The sequence below is a fragment of the Alligator sinensis genome, unplaced genomic scaffold (assembly GCF_000455745.1).
Source record: "Alligator sinensis unplaced genomic scaffold, ASM45574v1 scaffold47_2, whole genome shotgun sequence".
NCBI classification, from domain to species: Eukaryota; Metazoa; Chordata; order Crocodylia; family Alligatoridae; genus Alligator; species Alligator sinensis.
In genome coordinates, this window is record NW_005842150.1 from 1,436,033 (window position 1) to 1,449,313 (window position 13,281).

The following is a 13,281-nucleotide window of genomic DNA, read 5'->3' on the forward strand; positions in this document are numbered from 1 at the left end:
CGGGCTTAGTTTAAAGCCTGGTGGAGCAGGTCAGCCAGTCTGGCTGAGAAGAGCCTCCTCCCTAGGGGAGAGAGGTGGAGGCCATCTCTTCCCAGCAGCTCGCTGCCTCTCTTGCCAAAGAGCGGGCTGTGGTCATGAAAGCCAAAGCCTTCCTGACGACACCAGCGCTGCAGCCTTTGGTTGACCACATAGATCCTCCTGTCCCTTCTCAGCCCATAGCCTGAGACTGGGAGGATCGACGAGAACACCACCTGTGCCCCCAGACCCTTAAGCCCCGCTCCCAAATCCCTGTAGCGCCTCATGACCTGGCTGGAAGTGCTCCGAGCAGTGTCATTGGTGCCCACATGAATAAGGAGCATGGGATAGTGGTCTATCGGTTTAAGGAGCTTTGGGATCCTCTCCGTAATGTCCCAGATGCGGGCCCCGGATGCGGGCCCCTGGGAAGCAGCAGACTTGCTGGGCTAAGGGGTCGGGGTGGCAGATTGGCCCCTCAGTCCCCCTCAGGAGGGAGTCTCCCACAACAAACACCTTACATTTTGTCTTGGGGTGAGCAGGGGCAGTTGTTTCCTTGCAGGGGCTGGGAGATTGCTCCCTGCCCCCAACGGGCTGGGGCAAGCTCTGCCACCAGAGCCCAGGCGGGGACAATGTCCCCCTGCCTGGCAGCAGGGAGCTCCTGGCTCTGGCTCCCTGACTGGGGGGGCAGGGGACTTGGAAAGAGCCAGGGGCTCACTGCTAGCTGCCCCAGTGGCAGATCAGGTCAGGAGGCTGGGATATGCCCCTCCCCTGCAGCTCTTTCCAAGCCCCACACCTTGATTGCCCAGTCAGGGCATAGGGCTGGGACCTGCATCTGCTTGGGACAGTTCCCTGCCCAGCTCCACAATCAGAGAACTGGGCAGGGAACAGGCTCTCCGTGATCATGGAGCCGTGGCTGGGAAAAATCTCTCCAGCCCCTGCTCTGCAATTGTGATTGAGGAGTGGGGGCTGGAGCTTCCTGCTGCTGGGACATGGGGATATTGTCCCTGCCCAGTCTGCAGGCAGCTCCTGGGGACAGGGAGCAATCTCCCACCTCCTGCTATCCAGCTGATCGGGAGCAAGTTTGCTCCTGGTCAGGTATCTATATGTTCACTACTGTGCAGTTACTAATCATGAGTAAATCTGCTACTTGCATTTGCAGGTAGCAAATTTATTCACAATTAGAGTCAATTATTGCACAGTGGGCACATCTACACATGCCCCTATGGCACTGTTGTTACTGCACGGTTATTTAGTACTTTCTTTTGGAAGTACTAAATAACAGTGCAGTAACAGCCTGTACTGTGCTGTGCTGGCAGCGCAGTTATTTTTATCTGCTATGTTGCCATAGCAATGCATGATAACGAGGGAGCATGTTGCTAGAGCGACATAGCTGCAGCATCACAGTTTGTGCTCACCGATGCTACATTGCAGTAGCGTGTTGCTACAGTGATGTAGTATCACGTGTAGATGAGCAGTAATTAGCTCTATTGCACAGTAAAGCGACTCGTGTAGATGCACCCAGTTATCAGGAAATCTATTTCCACTGGCTGTAGCATATTAACCTACTCTTTGCTATTGTAACCTTGTGCATTACTTCCTCTTAGCAGCTTCCTCTTTCTCGTTCCCTGTAAGCTGCTTCCTGTCACCGCCGAGAGCCGCGGCGCGGGGTTCGGGGCCTTAGGAGCCCTAGTCGGCGGGCGGGTACTTGTGACGCTTGGAGTGGAATCAGGTACTGACGCGTTTTGATTGAACAAAAAGGTTGTTTACTTACACTGCTCGTACAGTGCAGGCCAGAAGCTTGCTTCGATTACGGTTGTAAACAAAACTTGGGTCGGGCAGAAATTACAAAGTTCATTTGGTCGGTCTGCAAAGTGTTCGGGGGGTTCGGGCCAGCAGTCGTCTTACGTCTCGGGTGGGGGTGTGCTAGGCCCTCTTGGGTCAGTGACGGGGAGTCCTTAGTGGTTGATCAGGCCGCTAAGTTCGCTCTGAAACTGGAAAGGGAATGCTGTCCACAATGCATGATCCATTCTGCTTCCCTGGGCCTAAGGGAGACACTACTGGAGCTTAGGCATGGTGGGAGTTCGGGGATGCAGGAGATGGGAGCAGGAGCATTCTCCCAACCCAGACAGCAGATATCCAAGTAGATTAAATTCATAAACTTCGGCTGTGTCCATTACTCTGCACCTTATGTAGTTGATACATGGATCTACCTTCATATAAAACATGGTCTTTCTGGTTTGGTAGCATTTTGTACCAGCTTTGTTTAGGGTCGTGTGGCACAGCAGAGAATTGAATCTTGCGTCTGTATAGCCCTGGAAGCAGGGAATTTACTACAGGCCAGTGATGGGTGGTCAAGAGGAATATGGTCCTTGCAGAAGTCAGACAGTCATGGAAAGCTAGGACACTGGGCAAGATGTAGAACTGGCTGAAAATCACAGTTTGGGTTTGCAGAAAATGCAATATTTTTGGAAATGTTGCATCAGTTCAGCACATTAGAAGCAGCCTGGATGCCACCTCTGCAGAGTGAAATGGCTGTTCTCAATTTCTGTAGTAATAGCAATATTACCCAGCTTCAGGGAGTTTCCAGAGTCCAGGGCAGTGGCCAAAGGCATGCCTGGGTCTTCCATCTTCCAGTGTCCCTACTTGTAGGCACACGCACTAGGAATCCACTTAGTGAACCCTATGTTGGAGATAGCAAACGTGCACCGAACCCGAGATGTTGTAAATGAAATATTTGGAGGTCAACGTACCAACGTTTTTCAACAAAACTTTGTTTTGTTAGAAAATTTCCAGTCAGAAGGGACCTGCTGGGTCAGCTTGTCCAGTCGCCTGTTACTGCAGGCAACCATGTCATATTACCTCATTCATAAACTCATTAAGTTCCATCTTAAAATCAAATTGGGCAGTTTGCTTCACTATTCCTGTTGGAAGACTGTCCCAGAATCTCACTGTTCAGTCAGACACCTTCTGATTTCCAGCCTAACTGTAAACCCAGTTTAAACCCGTTTGTTGTTGTGTCAGTATTGTCCCTTAGTTTAAATGTTGCTTTTCCCTCCAGAGTGTTTAACCCCTGGTATCATTATACAGTGTAATCAGCCTTCATTTTGCTAAGCTAGACACCCATTCTCTTTCAGTCTCCCTTCATAATATAGGCTCTCCATTCCTCTGCTCATCCTAGCAGCCTTTCTCTGCACCTGCTCCCATTTGAATTCATCTTTCTTGGACCCGGCTGACCAGAATTATGTCTCCTTCTCTGTGGTTTCCAATTGATAAGCCTCCAGCTATTAGCAGAACCTCTTGTTCTACGTCCTTAAGTGCATGACCTTGTGCTTTGTACTATGAAAGGGGAGGAGAGGAAGAACCGTACAACAACCCATTAGTCTCTTTTGGCTGTTGGAGCCAAGTAAAACACAAAGTGATTTCAGAGAATAAATGGTGAGAAGTATAGAGCAGGTCAGTTCAATAAAGCTATGCTGCTTTACATCAGCTGGCAGTCTGGCCCAGCAACTTCAGCATTTTTTCATCTTCAGTAATCAGTGGCCAATGAATAACACAGACGGAGACATGTTGTTATTTTAAATAAAATTCATTTGTAAACTGTGTCCCCTTAATCCCTTGGCGATGTCCTCTGCTTTTTTTTTACCTGAAGTACTATAACTCTAAATAAACAAAGGAAAACCTGCCTTATGCTTCACTTCTCTGTAACTTCCTCCCTATATATCAAGAGACATGTCAGCTGCTGCCACAAAGTTGAACTGCAAGTAGTCTGACAAAAAAGGAAAGAAAGAAATCCAACTCCATTAAGCTGCAATGTTAATTCTATTAGTGCATTACCCAAAATGTTTTCTCCTGGGTTAAGAATCCTGCCCAATAAATGGGAAGGAACAAAGCTGACCCAGCATACAGCATAACTAAACTTCATTTGTTTAGCGTCCAGATTTTGATTGTATACTTTGTTCCTATCCTATGCCATAGGTGAGCAGAGCATGGCCACACAGATTACAACCACAGCAAACACCCAAAGAGAAGTAATAGGTTCTGAGGAGTACAGTCTGTACAGTAGCATGAGCGAAGACGATCTTATTCAACTGGCCATACAACGGAGCTTGGAAGAGGATCCCTCAGGTCAGTCAGCTGCCCAGAGTCATCAGAAATCAGTCATGACAGCCCCGGGAGAGCCAACCATAGCCAATCGGCCCTGCCCTCATAATCCACCACAACAGCTTTACCCTTGGCACAGGTGAGTGAATGACATGGGGTCTTCACAGAGAGCACACTGAGGGCAAAAAAAACAGACAAAAAAGGAAAACATTCTTCTCAAATAGTTTTATAAAACAGGCTTGAAACTTATTTATTAGCTTACAATGGTTAGATTCTGATCTTAGTTTTATTGGTTTAAATCTGAGTTGGCTCCACTGAAGTCATTGACATTACTTTGGAATTACACAAATGTTAATTAAATCGGAATCTAGGCCAGACTGTCTGCTAAAAGTTGCATATGTGTGAAAAAATGGGCCAGTCCAGCACCAAAACAACTTGTACTCAATGAAGCAATCCCAGAGTCCCCCAAGGAATGTGGCACTTTCCTGAATTAGGGCCACAATATTTCTTCAAATGTAAGATACTCTGGAACTTAAAATACACCTAAATATTCTGACCATCAACTTAAGAAAAAAATGAACCCTCAAATAAAGATGCATTTACAAGGATACAATCACTATGGTGCATATAAAACCTTTTTTTAAACTCAGACTTATCACTCCGGCCATTTTTAGAAGAAATTTTGTTTTAAAAGTGCATCTTAAATTCCAAAGATTATGATATTCAGGTGAGGCATACAGAATTTTAAAGAAAAAAATCCATGTGGAAAGCAGGATATTTTACGTGTTTTCCCTATGCAAAAGAAATCACAGGCCAGACAAAATACGTATATAAAACACTGCCATAGACAAGTTCTAGGTCGTGACTTTAGGGTGCAAGACAGCACCAGCAGACACCTGAGCTAGCATTTGCACACACAAGCTTTAGATCTGAAGCAGTATAACCACATAAGTGCGATACCTCAATCAATCAGGCTAATTAACTATGATGATAAATTAAGCTAATTAGCCTTGGCACTATTAAACTCAGATTTATAATGCTTCTTGTGCTGGAGTTAGTGTGCTCAGAGCCAACTTCAGGTATCTCTACCTTGCACCTAAGGCACATGACCTTAGGTATTGCAAATTTTATTTCATATGATTGCTTAACTTCAAACTCTGATCTATACATGAAGATAACTTCCACAGGCCTGTATGCCACCTTTGGGGGGCACATCCCCTCCCCATACAATGTTGTATGTGGAACCAGTGCCCAAGCTTTGGTGTACAAGCCCTTGTAATTTTTTTAAGCATTTTTATTTTTTTAAATTGGAAAATATAAAACATGGGGAAAATTATTTTTTAACATTACCAGAAAACCCCCAAACAGTCCATTTCAAATCCTCTAAAGCAAGTTTTTTTAGGGTAGTTACTCTAACTTTAATTTTAGGAGGTCCTGCTTATTATTGTTTGATTTTCATTGGCTGTTCAAGTCCTGGATAGCTTGTTGGCAGTGAGACAGAGTGAAATTCTGATCCTCCTAAAGTTAATGGCAAATATCCTCTTGACTTTGATGGTGCCAGGTTCTTACCTGCTGTCATTAGATCATGTAACTCTGTGGGTATAAACATACAAACAAATTACTGCAGGGTAAAAGGGTTGAGACTGTACTGCCTGTCAATCACTCTCTGGCAACTGCCCATTAGCATGCTCTGACCCCATGGTGAATGCAAGCTAAACCTTAGTACCTCACCTGCATTAACAATTAAGCTGCTGCAATGGAGTTTCCACTTACCATGGGTACACACATGGGTAGTTACCATGAAGCAGCTGGTGCATGATAAAATTCCCCTTTTAAATCCATAGTAAATTGTTCACATTGCAAATTTGGCACATTGCTTAGCATAGTCTGTGAGCAGGGACTGATATGTGGTAGAATAAGGTCATGTTTGCCAGCTTTGACCTTATATTTTGGAAAGGTCCCTTGCCACTTTCAGTTTTAGCAAAGTGCAGCACTAGCTGCTTTACCTATGGACTGGTGCTCTGCTGTCCCTGCCCAGAGGGTTGGGACTGCCACAAGGGGAAACCTAAGGGTAGTTCATGGTTGGTCTGTGACCCCCTGGTGTCCTTGGTACTTTAGAGCTCAGCATGAGTACTGTTCTTGAATGCACAGAGGTCAGGACACTATTTTAACCCCTGTTCTTGTGACTGTACTCTCAAATCCTCTTTTTTCTCGAGGTGAAGAATGTCATCTAGCCCCATATCTGCTTCCTGTGTGGTAGGGGAGCAACCTCCTTGTTGTCTTATATGGTCATTTGAATCCCCTGACGTATCTTAGGAGGGCCAAAAATAATCTAGAGCTGAGAGAGCAGCTGAGTCCAGCACGGAGCAAGCCGTGGCCATCTGCTTTCATTCAAAGCCCCAGCGGCAGGCTCTGTCTTTCTCTCTCCTTCTGTGTCTCAGCCTCTGCCTTGAAGGGGCCTGAACATGACCTGCTTCTCCTATTCAGAGTATTTCTCTTTGTTTCATTCATGCTATCATCACACCAGGTTGGCAGCACAGTCTGGAGGCCGTGGTCACCCTTCCAACTTGGGCGCATCGTGGGGAGTTAGACGGAGATACGACGGCAGCCTGTTCACCTCATCCCAGCCTGTGTAAGTGTTTCTCTCCCTCTTTCTCTTGCTCAAAGTAAGTCTTGTTTTTACTTGCCCTCCCTATCCAGCTGGAGACTTTTGGGTGGGCGTGATAGTGAAGGGGGAGTCACCACATTATGTATGACATAGCATCTTGTTGATAGCCTACCTGCCCGTCCTTCCCCCGATTCTCGCTGACCCCCACTCACTCACAGGAGAGCTGCCTCTTAAGCCCCTATCACTCCCCCAGTACACATGTCCAGGGTCTGTTGTGAACTTTGACACCACTGATATGACAGGGGGTAGAGGAAAAGGGATGTTTAGGTTTTGATTTATTTATATGCATGCTGGCTTTCGTGTCAGAATAGTAAATGAATCAGGCTGGTGTTATTTTTAAACTGCATTTGTATTAAGTTCATAGTTCAAGTCAGGCAACCAGGAAAATAAACATGTCAAGGGGCATCAGATCCAAGTTAGAAACTCTGATCCTTGTGAGTGTCTTTGGTAAATGCCTTCAAGATACTGCCAGACTCCTTGGCTCTCTGCCTCAAGGGTACACCTCCCGTTCCAGGATTTTTAGAGGGGCCATTGTGTTTGTCTTTGGAGTCTGGTCTCTTGTGTCTCTCTCACCCGCCCAAAGGTAGCAGCTGTCATTTCTGGCTTTGTCCCTGCTGGCTAGATTTCTTCCTTGTAAATATTTACAAGACTGTAAATATGCTTGACTGAATATAGCTGTTACCAGGAACAACTGACTGGTACAGAAGATCAGACAGGTAAAAGGGAAGAGAGAGACTGGCCCGAACTACGCCCATTCTCCTGTGAAAGTGGTGTGTGTGCAAGCACCTGCCTGCTCCTCGCATGTCACTGTAATGCCCACACAGTGGTGGTCCAAGGCACTCTACCTGGGTAGGTAGATGCAGCCCCAATGTCTCCAGGCAGGCGGTGGGCAGAGAGCACAGGCCAGCATTTCTGCCTCTGATGTAGAAAGGAGCAACTTAAATTTGCTTCTAACTCTCCTCACAATGCAAACAGGCTTTTTGCCAGCTGAGACAACCCAACCCTCATCTCCTCTTGCTTTATCTGTAGCTTATTGGACTGTCTGGAGTTCCTCTCCTCCCATTCCACCCTAGACTCTCTCCAATCTGCCTGCTGTTACACTCAACTAAAAGTGCTTTCACCCATGTGTTTAATGACATTTTTTTTATTGAAGTGCTCAGAATTAGCACTTGCTCACCACCCCTTGACCTGTGAGCCAGATGCTAGTAACACCAATGACCCTTTGAAATCTTTTCTCTCAATATGGTCTTCTTGTGCTCCTCCATCCATCTGTATCCATCTGCCTTATGCTCAAATTTTAATCCATTAGGGTGCTATTTCTGTTTCATGTTTCTACAGCACTTAGCACAGTGGGGTCCCCATACAGGATGAGGATTCCAGAGTGCTGTGATGATAATGATAAACAACTACCTTTTTCTGTCTCTGTTAGCAGTAATGTGACTTGAATACACGTGTATTTGGAAGGGCCTGGACACATGCACTTACAACAGTTTGTATAAGGTACATCAGGATGAGGAATAGACTGGTAGTCTATCTATCCCAGGGTAGCTGCATCTGTTACTGTGTCTTGCTCCTAGAGCAGAGATCTCACATGACTGTGGGGGAATCTCTTGTGATTCTACTGCTGTGTGCAACCATAATTTCTCATCATATTCATAGTATCATTTTCATGAAGTGGTGGCAGGTCCCAGGACCTCAACTCCATAACGTTTTTTATTTTGTCTTATCTGTCTCTTACAATGTCAGCAAATCCCCAGTGGCTCTGACATCTGCTTCTAATAGTTCAGGCATTTTTGTTTTCATTTTTGTGTCAAACAAAATGTCAATGGGTGACAGCCCCTGCTTCATGATGCTATTCTGCAACTTGACAGCATACAGTGTGGATGACGGCCTGTTTCCACACCTTTTTTTAAAAGACATTTCATTATTTTTATACCATTTTCCTCAACTCTTTATATAGGATAATGGGATCTTGCGTTATTTCACTGCAAAATTCATGCCCTCTAAACTGTGACCCTTAAACATTATTGTGTCCAGTATAGCATATCTAACAAAAATAGATCTGATATGCACAATCACTTGTTTAGCCCTAGTATCTTTTAATAAGGCTATCTCAAAGTCCTGAGAATACTAATCTAAGACAAGAACTTTTTTCTAACTATCTAAACAAAAATATGTCTATTTTGATCCAGTGATCTAATTTTTCCCTTGCCACTAGTATAGCCTCTTTCAGTGGATTTGGCCTATATTTTATACTGAGGATCGTATAAAATTCCTCTGGCCCTTCTTTAAGATTTCTTCATTCCTAAATGAGCTTCATGTTTAAAACCTTTTTAATGTTCCCGCTGATTTTCAATAAAATCCTGGCTGGTCCTGAGAACCCCTCCTTAAATTGAAAATAGGGGCTAGAAATAGGCTGGTCTTGTTAATCTGTGTTTAGTAATTTTTATTACTTTCTTAAGGATGTGATTCTCAGTAGTGTTTCTGGCATCACTGTCCCCATTCATCTGGGTCTGGATGAACATTATCAAACTCACATAGCCCTGCACTTCTTTCACTGGATTTTTGTTAAATGCTCTAAAAAGCACACCTGCAGCCATCAAATCTTTCCTGCAATTGTATTCAGTTTGAAGGAGATAAAGGGAACAGAGTCCAAGACAGTTGGGCTTTTTCAGCTACAGTGTTCTCTGCTGAGAGCTTTCCTACCCCTTGGAAAACCTCAAATGCTTTTCTAATTGTTTTGAACTCAGGTCCTGCCAATTATGTTTCTTTTTACTGAGACCAAAGCCTTGACATGCTTGTTATCCAATAATGGGAACTTATTTCCCTGGTATCTTGTTTGTTTTAGAATGTTTTGTTTATTCCTCTAATTCACATACCTCTTAAGCATGCAATAAAATAATCACAAACTGTAAGTGTGTGTATTAAGTATGTGTCTAAGGTCATCATTGTAAGCCCTGAACTGCCCAAAGCCTTTTCCTTCAAGACTGATAACACTGTTTCTGGCACCAAATTGCTTGTGCCCTGCATCCAGTTTAAAATTAATAAATGTCCTTTTGGAACTGATGCAGCATGGTCCATTGATCCTATGAAGAATTTCTCTGGCCCACTGGTGTTATGCCATCCTCTTTGACCATGCTGTGCATACTCTCCCAGTGTTAGCAAATGATGTAACTGTTTGAAATGATGTAATCCATTGCAGCTCTTGTAGCTTTTTTCCAAACTCTGGGCATTGTTTTGGCTTGTGTTGATTGCCATAGTCTGCGCAGCTTCATGTACCACACTTGGTGGACTCCACCCTTGAGCTCTACATATCTTTCTGCCTCAAATATCTTCTCTTATAGAACATTGGATTCATTATAATGTCTTTAGGGACAAAGGCTGTCTTCATGAGTTTCAGTCTGGACTGAATGATTTTATTTGTTTGAAAAATTTTAGTTGCTTTTTGAGGATCAAGGATTCCAGCAGACTCCCTCTGAGTCTTTTGCCTTGGATCCTAATCTCAGTCTGGTCCCTCATCAGGGACCCAGCTCCACAAAAGAGCTAGATTGGCTCCTCAGCCTTACATCATGTACGACAACTTCCATGTTTTTTGGTTTCTTCTTTGTCCACTGGAATAAAAAACAACTTTCTCTTATGTTTCCTTTTTTCATGGAGCGCACCACCTGAACTTCTGTTTCATAGGCTGCTTCCTTAGCTATTTCAAATATCAAAGGCTATAGGACCAGTGCTTGTTAAAAATATGGCTACCTTTTGTCTGCCTACCTTTGGGCAAGAACCCCTTGCTTGCAGATAAATTGTGAAGTGCTGTTTGGAGCTTTTCCAGTTATCCTTTACATTTCTAGAGATTTTCAATTCTTGAGAGGCTTTTCCACCTCTGTCCCTTTACTTACGGCATTTTCCTGAGTTTTTACTCCTGGTAACAGTCATTGTTCATAAATCACTCAGAATAAAGGAGTCTGGCAGAGGTTTGTGTCATTCAGTATTTGAGCATTATATAACATGAGCTGCTGCATAATATAACAGCTAATTCCATCTAGCTCATGCTACAGCCACTTAAAGTTGCAGTTCCTCATATCTTCTAATTATGCAACTACTCCTTACTCAAAGGACTATGCATGGACTGAAAAACTGTTCACTTGACTAAGGAGTTGACATGAATATGCCTATAGGGATTTTCAAAAAAGCAAAGGGATGGTTTTTCAAGAGCTCAGCTCCCATACTGACATCTCCAAAAAAGGAAGATTTTTCAGAAGTATTCAGCACCCACATACCACTAAGGGATACATTTTCAAAGGGGCCCAACATATTGACCTTTTCTGAAAATCTGGCCACTTATCTTAGTACCTAAATAAGTAGGTCTTTGGAAAAAATGGTCTTTAGTGCGTAATTTCATTGGGAATGACAGCTTGTCTTCATCCCCTTTATTCCAGAGGAAATCAGTGAAGGTGCTGGTCTGGACCAGGTACCTTCCCTGGTTAGAAACTGAAACTACTATACCCACACAGTAGACTTTTCTTCAAAGGTTTCCAGCACTTTCTGCATCCCAGTAATCCCTCATGGCACTGAGCATTTCCACTTATTAGCAGGACCGGATTAACACATAGGCAAACTAGGCACATGCCTAGGGCTCTGAACTGTGGGGGCCCCTGGTCCTTCCCACCACAGTGGTGATGATAATGGCCCCAACCATCTCCCTTCCCTTTTCCTCCTGTCTGCTGGCATAACCGCCGTGGCAGCTGCTTCCTAGCAGTGACTCCAAGCCCTGCTCCCCATGGGCAGTAGCGTTGGGGTGGGGAGGGGGGTCTGAACTGGCCCAGGACCACGAGTTTGTTTGCCTAGGGCCCACTAAAGGGTTAATTCAGCCCTACTTATTGGCCACTTGCATATTAAAACAAGTTTTTGCGTTTTTTTTACAAAATCAGTTAAACTTGATCAAAACTTGAAAACTTGGGAGAGAGAAAGCATTGGGAAGAGGTTTTTGGATATATCTCACCATCTTGAGATAACTTTTAGATCAAGGCAGTATATAGTGAGTATCAACAAATCATGGAACATCAGAGTTGGAAGGGACTTCAAGTGGTCATCTAGTCCAAACCCCTCCTCAAAGCAGGACCGTCCCCAACCTAGATCATCCCAGCCAAGGCTTTGTCTAGCTAGGTCTTAAAAACCTCCAAAGATGGAGAGTCCACCACTTGTCTGGGTAAAATATTCCAGTACTCTACTACCCTCTTTGTGAGAATGTTTTTCCTAATATCTAACCTAAATTTCCCTTGCTCCTTGTTCTGTTATCCGCCACCATATTTTCATAGTTTCATAGTAGGTAGGGTCAGAAGGGACCTGAGCAGATCATCAAGTCCGACCCCCTGCCAAGGACAGGAAAGAGTACTGGGGTCAAACGACCCTGGCTAGGTGATTATCTAGCCTCCTTTTGAAGACCCCCAGGGTAGAAGCGAGCACCACTTCCCTTGGAAGTTGGTTCCAGATCCTAGCCACCCTGACTGTGAAGTAGTGCCTCCTGAACCTACTCTCAGTCAACGTGTGGCCGTTAATCCTGGTAGTGCCTGGGGGAACAGGGTCTCTCCTGTTCCCCGCTGGTCCCCCTTGGTGAGTTTATGGACGGCCACCAGATCCCATCTCAGCCTTCTCTTGTAAGAAGTTCAGGTTCTGTAACCTCTCCTCGTAGGGCCTGCCCTGCTGCCCCCTGATCATGTGAGTGGCCCTCCTCTGGACCCTCTTGATGCTGGCCACATCCCTCCTGAAGTGCGGCACCCAGAACTGGATGCAGTACTCCAACTGCGGCCTGACCAGTGTCACACAGAGGGGGAGGATCACCTCCTTGGACCTGCTCGTGATGCATCTAAGGATGCATGAAAGGTGCAGTTAGCCTTCCTGACTGCATCCCCACATTGGCGGCCCATGTCCATCTTGGAATCAATAGTGCCTCCAAGATCTTTTTCTGCCTCTGTGCTGACAAGAAGGGAGTTCCCCAGCCTGTAGGTATGCTGCTGGTTCTTCCTCCCGAGGTGCAATACCTTGCACTTGTCAGTGTTGAAACTGATCCTATTCATCTGCCCACCTCTGTAACCTGTCCAGATCTAGTTGCAGCCTGCCCCCCTCTTCTAGCATGCTCACTTCTCCCCACATCTTAGTGTCATCTGCGAATTTGAAGAAGGTGCTTTTCACCCCCTTGTCCAAGTCGCCAATGAAGATATTGAACAGTGCAGGCCTGAGGACCAAGCCCAGGGGAACCCCACTGCCCACATCCCTCCAGGTCGAAAATGACCCATCCACCACCATTCTCTGGGTGCAGCCCTCTAGCCAATTTGTGACCCATCTGACTGTGTAGGCGTCAACATCACAGTCGCCTAATTTTTTAATGAGGATGGGGTGAGAGAGAGTGTCAAAGGCCTTCCTAAAGTCCATAAGACTACGTCCACCGCAACACCTGCATCCAAGGCCTTTGTGACCTAGTCGTAGAAGGCAACCCGGTTGAT

At 45.2% G+C, this 13,281-nt stretch overlaps 1 protein-coding gene across 3 annotated transcripts in view; it reads left to right on the top strand.

Moving 5' to 3' along the window:
• The window catches only part of ASB2 (ankyrin repeat and SOCS box containing 2), a 56,136-nt gene that overhangs the window by 8,469 nt on the left and 34,386 nt on the right, over window positions 1-13,281 (top strand). For all 3 annotated transcript variants that reach the window (XM_025206290.1, XM_025206288.1, XM_006025502.2), the window contains 2 exons: window positions 3,991-4,255; window positions 6,644-6,748. In XM_025206290.1, coding sequence (XP_025062075.1) covers window positions 3,991-4,255; window positions 6,644-6,748 — 370 coding nt within the window. The remainder of the gene's footprint in view (window positions 1-3,990; window positions 4,256-6,643; window positions 6,749-13,281) is intronic.